Source organism: Cygnus atratus, chromosome 3, assembly GCF_013377495.2.
Source record: "Cygnus atratus isolate AKBS03 ecotype Queensland, Australia chromosome 3, CAtr_DNAZoo_HiC_assembly, whole genome shotgun sequence".
In the NCBI taxonomy this organism is placed as follows: domain Eukaryota; kingdom Metazoa; phylum Chordata; class Aves; order Anseriformes; family Anatidae; genus Cygnus; species Cygnus atratus.
In genome coordinates this window covers 63,829-71,147 of record NC_066364.1, presented here as the reverse complement: position 1 = coordinate 71,147, position 7,319 = coordinate 63,829, and the positions used below count along the sequence as shown (strand labels likewise).

At 42.9% G+C, this 7,319-nt stretch overlaps 1 protein-coding gene across 3 annotated transcripts in view; it reads left to right on the top strand.

The window, feature by feature from the left end:
• The first annotated feature begins 1,267 nt into the window (after nt 1-1,267).
• GPN1 (GPN-loop GTPase 1) overlaps nt 1,268-7,319 on the top strand; it is a 31,001-nt gene continuing 24,949 nt past the window's right edge. The window contains exons 1-7 of one of the 3 annotated variants that reach the window (XM_035568216.2): nt 1,286-1,430; nt 1,517-1,610; nt 2,652-2,691; nt 4,191-4,257; nt 4,990-5,027; nt 5,645-5,723; nt 5,826-5,920. In XM_035568216.2, coding sequence (XP_035424109.1) covers nt 1,353-1,430; nt 1,517-1,610; nt 2,652-2,691; nt 4,191-4,257; nt 4,990-5,027; nt 5,645-5,723; nt 5,826-5,920 — 491 coding nt within the window. In that variant the 5' untranslated portion in view covers nt 1,286-1,352. Of the gene's footprint in view, nt 1,431-1,516; nt 1,611-2,651; nt 2,692-4,190; nt 4,258-4,989; nt 5,028-5,644; nt 5,724-5,825; nt 5,921-7,319 lie in introns of all 3 variants that reach the window. The other 2 variants (XM_035568217.2, XM_035568218.2) reach the window with 2 other exon arrangements.

The window sequence follows — 7,319 nt, the reverse complement described above, 5'->3', positions numbered from 1 at the left end:
TCTTATGCTCACAGAATGGTTTGGGGGTGGAAGGGACCTTAAGATCATCTTGTTCCAACCCCCCTGCCATGGGCAGACACCTCCCGCTAGACCAGGTTGCTCAAAGCCCCATCCAACGTGGCCTTAAACACTTTCAAGAATGAGGCATCCACAACTTCTCTGGGCAGCCTGTTCGAACGCCTCACCAACCTCAGAGTAAAGAATTTCTTCCTTATATCCAAACTAAACCTACGCTTTTTTCGTTTAAAGCCATGACTTCTTGTCCTATCACTACACTCCCTGACAAAGAATCCCTCCCCAGCTCTCCAGTTTCAGAGTTATCAAGGAGGTGTTAGTAAAAGCAGGAAGTGTCCCACACTACCACGACTGTCCCTAGCCCCAAGGGAAAACCCCTGGGACCTGGGGCAGGTATGACAGGCTTAGCACCTTTTAGAGGACTCTCTGTTTCAGCTCCCCATTTTCATTTTTTCTCGGTAATTCACAGATAACGGTCTCCTACAATAAAGGCCTTTCAGACAAAACGCACGACCAGCGCCAGAGGAGCCAGCAGCGCGCTGCTGCCGGTCCCTCTCTCGCCCGGACAGCGCTGGACACAGCCGTCCCGCAGCCGTCCCGCTGCTGCCGGGCTCCAGGCCTTCAAACAGAAAGCTCGCGGCTGCGCGTCGCGGGCGGCTCTCCCGGCGGCCCAGAGCGGGTCCCGCCTGCTGCCCGCCCCAACGCTCGCTCTGGGACGCAGCCCCAGCCAGCGGGCGGCGGTGGAAGGACCGGGCCCGCTCACCAAGCCGGGGCCCGCGCCGGGCCGGGACGCTCCGCGCCGGGCCCCTTCTCTTTACAGCCCAGGGCCCAGCAGGACCCTCGGGGCGAAGAAGAGGCGCCCCCGCGCCCCGCCGCGGGCTGTTCCGGTGCCGCCGGCTCGCTCCCGCCGCCGGGCTCCATCTCGCGGCGGCTCCCGGCGCCGTGCGCGCTCCCCGCAGCCCGGCCGCACGCCCCCCGGGCAGCTGCCGACGGCGCTGCTGGCGAGGCCCCCGCGGACTCACCGAGCCGCCACCACCCCTCATGGTGCCGCCGCCACGTCAGCACGCGCCCCGCACGCACGCGCGCGACCGCGAGGTCGCTCCGTCCCGGCCGCTTCCGGCCGCCTCCTCACGGCGGCCGCGGGCCCCGAGCGCCGCGGCGCCGCGGCGCCGGCTGCCTTCAGGCCGCGATCGGGCCGCCCCGTGCGGGGAGGCCGCGCGAGCCTGCGGTACGTAACCGGCCGGCGGCGGAGCAACGATGCGCGTCATGGCGGGAAGCTGTGAGGCTGGTCTCCGCCTCTCCCCCGCGCCCCGGAAGAACAAGCGGCTGCTGGGAAGATGGCGGCGGCGGCGGCAGCGCCGGTGTGCGTACTGGTGCTGGGCATGGCCGGCTCCGGGAAGACCACCTTTGTGCAGGTGAGAGACGGCAGCGGGGAGCTGTCGGTTTTCCCGCCGCTGTCTCCACGTCGAGCGGGGCCTGACGCCTTCTCGTGTCCCTTTAGCGACTCGCGGCTCACTTGCACGGCCAGCGCTGCCCTCCGTACGTGATCAACCTGGACCCCGCCGTGCACAGCCTGCCCTTCCCTGCCAACATCGGTGAGTCCCGCCGCGCCGACGCGAGCCCGGCTCGCTGGTGCTGTGCCGGGTGGTCGGCAGCTTGAGGCTGGTGAAAGATGGAGGTGGTCCCGGATCAGAGCTGGCGCGTATTTGTCGAGTCCGCAAGAACAGAGCAAATACCTTTTGCCATAGGGAAGTTAATCCTTTTTTTGGTATACTGTTTTTCTTATGTTTCGCGGAAGGGGAGGGAGGCTGTGTTACGTAAGGCATTTGATTAGGCTATTTATCTTCTCTTTAAGAGATACCAAGTCCTACCGCGAGGAGAGCTTAATTTTTTTTTCTTGATTGTGAATTTTTAGGACCGAAACCGTTCTACCATTGCATTTGTACATATTTTATATTATTTTGTGTGGTTTAGTGTGCACCTTTTCTTTTTCCCCTTCGTTTGCAACAAGCATTGTAGCAGATTTGATCGGGTTCCTATTTTCAGAGCTGTGGTAGCTGTATGTGCAACCAAATAACTTTTTAAAGCTCTTTAAAAGACGTTGATTTTAGAGAAAATAACAATAAACAGCCTTTATGTCTGGCCATTCCAAAAGGTTTGCTGTTCCTAAAAGCTTACCATACCAGTCCTTAGGTTTGTGAGGGTTCTCTCTTTCAAACTTTCTAAGGTTTGTCAGTCTGCCTCTGTAGAAAATAAGAAAGGTAGTGGTACCAAAGTGTTTTTATTGATGTCAGATGAAGAATTCCATAATGCGGTGTAGTGCTGGATCTTGCATAAAATGGTTAAATATATATGCTTTACTAACTGAGCTGAGAATAAAATTCAGTTTAAGTAGTTATTGCTCAAAAACTTAACCTGGTGCTGTTTTGCATGAGTTATAGTGAATTTCATGTATATGATGATAATCTGTTAGATTTTATTTATTCTACTTGTGAGAATTTTCCTGTTGGTTCCAGATCTATTAGTGAGGAAAAAGGAGACTCGCTAGAAAGGGAAAGGCTTTCACTAGTCTGCAAATCGATATGACTGTTTTAAAAGAAATATATTAAAACTATTTATATGTATTCCCACTTTAGATATCCGGGACACTGTGAAGTACAAAGAAGTCATGAAACAGTATCCTTTTTTTTTGGTCTTACAGTAATCTTTGAAATCTTGGATTTTGTAAAAGTTGCCTGTCACTTCTGCACATCAAGATGAAGGGGACAGGGGGCATTGGGGATTGCAGTAATGCAGACTAGTGCGTGATCAGAATTTTTGACTGTACTTCTTACATGAGAGATTAGAAATACATGTTAAACAAGATTTGATACTTAGGTGTAAAAAGTGGGCTAAAAGTGTTTCTGCCTAATAGTACCTTTTTTACAAATAGCATGCACTCCATCCGCTTTTCTTGTGTGCTTTTATTTTTCATGGGGGAAGCCAGCAGCTTTTTCCCCATGTATTTACAAATCTCACGTTATTTATTATTAAAAATATTCAAATTACTATTTGCCTATAGTAAGTGAAGAAAACTATTTACACATTGACGGTAATCAAAGCAGTGTTGTCTCTCTGAATCTCTAAGACATCGGACTGGGGGCTTACACTGTACAGTAATTTGGTAACTGTAGTTCGGTAACATTACACTAAAATGACTGCAGTTCCAGAGAGGTATGGAGGTCCTTTGTTCCTCAAGTAATAGCCTTTGCAGATGGAGTTAATATACAGTTTTTGGATTTGACATACTAGCATGACTCTTACATTTACTCTTTTAGGGAAAAAGAAGGGATGATGGAGGTTAGGATTATGATTTTGGCTGTTATTTGATTAGGAGTTGCTAGCAAAACATCCAAACGTAAGTTTGAATTTGGTATGTAGATGCATTACTTGCTTTGCTGTCTCTGTTAGCCATCGTTGGAGTTTAAGTATCTCATCAAATAGCGCTTAAGGGGCTTGTCTGTCAGCATGTTTGGATATATAGAGCAGTACCCCTAGAAGACTGTATGTACTAAAGGATCAGTGCTGGTTCTTGTGAAGTAAGGAAAATACAGGATGTAGTTAAGAGTCTTTGTTTCCATGAACATAATTAGTATAGACCCATATGTGTGAAAAATATTTTTGAAATCTTCAAGACATTTTGAGTGTCTCTACAACTCAAAAAAGTTAATTCCAATTCTTTCCATTTAAATTCTTCTGCGAATGATTTGTGTAAGAAATCTTTTAATTGTATTTTTGAAGTACATATTCTTAAAAATGAATTGCATTCAGGACATTGTTAAACTCTGAGTTACTGGCTGTGCTGTTAATCTTTTTTGGAAAGACAATGATGGCTTTAGTATATAAGTGCACTTCTTTTCTTTTTTTCTTTGCCTGAGATGGTAATGCTTGAATAATGGCAAGAGGAAGCCACGGTGTAGCATCTTTTGTCAGTCACATGTGTTTTAACAAATAGCAAGTAGTCTTTCTCTTGCACAGGTACTGCATCACTTAAAAGACTTAATTGTGCATGGGGAGAATTGTCTTTTGCTGCAAGGTATCCAACATACATTGTAAATGGCCAACTACTATCAGAATTTAAAAATAAGCCCTCTGAGGTCTGTATAGTCATCTGCTTTCCTAAATGGAGTGTCTAGATATGGGCTGGGCCCAAATGGTGGAATAGTGACCTCTCTCAATCTTTTTGCTACAAGATTTGATCAGGTATGAGGTTGTTCCTATGTGATACTGAGCTATGGATACTGTGCTGGGGACTGGATTTTTTGTGTAGATGGAGCTTCAGAAATCACTTTTGTTTAACCTTTAAATGTTGTTTTGAGAGTTAATAGTATTCTCCCTGTTTTGGAAAGCAGCCAAATTTCATTAGGTCTCATTTAAGGGAGATATATCTTTTTTTTCCCCAACTCTTTTTTTATTTAAAATTCGGAAGTTGTATGTACAGAACGTCAATTCTTAAGTCTTTGTATATAACTATTCTGTTGCGTGACGTTCAGTATAACACCTTCTTTTATGTGATTGCTCAGATTTTGAAGTAGGGAAGCTCACTTCTGGAAACCAGCTAAGTTTTCCTAGGGTTATTTGATAATTGACTATTCTCATAAATCTTAATGCTAAATCAGCACTGAGATGGGATCCTTATTCACAATATTAAAGCAATGCATGATCTCTTAGGAAATAGTTAGGGAACAACTGCATTAATTATACCATTTGTTTCACCAGGTACTAGATTATGGGTAAAATTAAGGTCATTTTTGGCATATGCATTGTCTGAGTATTTTCAAGCCATCTATTTTCACACACTGAAAGGCTTAGACTTCCAGCTTTTTTGATACGTACATGTGTGGCTGTGCAATTTAATGTTTCTGTTATGAAATGACTATTTGTGTTTCCTGTTCTGAGCCTAAATACAATGTATACTGCTTCTTTTTCAATCAGGTGATGAAGTTTATTGAAAAAAGACAAAACGCATCCAAGTAAGTATATTCTACCAAGTTTTACTATTCTGGAATCAATGTGGAAAAAACACGTGAAATGGTTTAAATATCCTAATTTAATTCTAATCCTAAAAAAATGGATCTCTGTGTGTTTTAAATATCCTAATTTTAATCTCTGTGTGTTTTGTAGTTGTCTTTCAGTCTTGGTATAAATTTTATCTGTAAAAGGGCATAGAATTAGCACAGGGTACTAGACTCATTTGCATACATCAAAGAAATGTCTACTGATTCCACATCTGCTTTTCTTGTCTTCATTTAGACCTTCATTTTTTTTACTTAAGGTACTGTTCAAATGGGCAACAATTAATTTTTGTTCTGAAGAGTTTGTACTAGTCAAAAAAAAAAAAAAAGCCAAATTGATGTCTTTGACTCTAACAGAATCTTAGGAGAATAAATGCTTCTTAGTCACAAAATTCACTCAGGAAATTTTCAGGTGTGTCCTTAAATCTTGTCACTGTTTGGGAAAAGGTTTTCTGTTCTGAGCAGAATAATCATGTGATTTGCTCTTCTGTGCCTGTGTTAGTCTAGTCATGACAGGACCTTGTGCTTGACTAACTTTTTTCCCTTTTTGTTTGTTGCGGGTGACTTCTTAACAGGTATGTCATTATTGACACACCAGGTCAAATTGAGGTGTTCACATGGTCAGCATCAGGAACCATTATAACTGAAGCTTTGGTAAGTGTATTCTACATAACTTGACATTGAGGCTATGTGGAAAAAGTGCCTATTGAACAGCGTGTACTTCTAATTAAATTGTATTTTTCCGCATGCTTCCAGGCTTCCTCTTTTCCTTCTGTTGTTGTTTATCTGATGGACACCTCTCGCAGTACTAATCCTATCACCTTTATGTCCAACATGCTGTATGCCTGTAGGTAAGAAAAGCTGAAAATGCAATCCATCTTTTTTGATTGCTTTGTCTCCTTGCTATTTATCAGGGAGGGATGGGGGGGACCGTTTGTTTAGATTTCATGTGAGGAGCTTTTCAGTTGAGGAGAATATGTCCACTTAATTTCTTGGAAATGTGGCTGAGAAAAAGGACCATGTCTTTTTGTCCATGGTTAAGGCATAGTCAGAATGTTACAATGGCTATATCCAATTTTTTATTTGACTTGAATAATGGATTTCTTTTGTTAAAGTAAAAATGGAGCATACATTATTCAATATGTGAATTCCAGCATTAACTCCTTTTACCACATTTCTTTCAGGTATTGACTGTAGTTAAGTTTGAGCCATGATGATTCAAACTTAAATGTTTGACAAGTAGAGATTTAGCATACGGAATTTCTGCCTGTAATCTTTTAATTTGCAAAGTCTACAGATCTACAAAGTCTCTAAAGAGATTTAAAGGTGATACACATCTTTACAGTTACGGCTATGACAATGTGTAGGGCTGTCTACACCTACAAATCCTGATGCTTTTCACGCTGTGATTTATACTTGTGTGAGCACTCTTGTGTATTGCTGTGTTGTCCTGTTCACCCTAACGAAGAATATACAGGTGGGGACACATCCTAAAAAATGAAAACAGAGAACAGAAGTAAGAAAAATGTGTCATTTTTAGATTATGTGATTGTTCATAAGCCCTTTGTTTTTTTTCCTTTGTTCCTCAACTGTTACGCAAATCAGACAATAGTGTAACAGTATAGCGTCTCCTGCTAATGTGTGTTCAGCAGTTGTTTGAGTTTATGGCTTACTGTAGCTTGTCTCTTTTAATACATAGCAGCTTGTTGATGAGAAAGCTCTGTCTTTGCTCTCGCTTCTTAAGATCTGTGACTTTTATTTGCTCTTTCTGGCAATGTTACTAGACTCTTCAGTCATACTAGATATGAAACCACTCAACTTTCCCAGTCAAGACTGAATTTAGTTGTTGATTATAAGCACCATTGTGGATAAATCTTGCTTAAGTCTGGGATTTGTCTTTGTTTAGCATCTTTCTGTCTTAAAAGCTACTTTGTTGCAATGGCACTTACATGCTAGTTGTTTTTTTTTTTTTTCCTAATTAGACTAAGCTGTTACTGGGAATTAAAAAAAACAAACCAAACAAAAAACATACTCGTTCCCTTTTTAGTGTTACGATACCTCCTATTGAGATACTTAATCTGCTGTTTTGGTTATTGTCTGTCTCAGTGGTTTCCCCATTGGGTAAACAAAATAATTTAGGTACCAAAGGAGGTCTGGAGGTCATCTGGTCAAAGCTCCCACTGAAAACATTAAATAATCCATGAGATTTGATGATTTGAATCCAGTTTGATGATGGATAGTTAGATTACA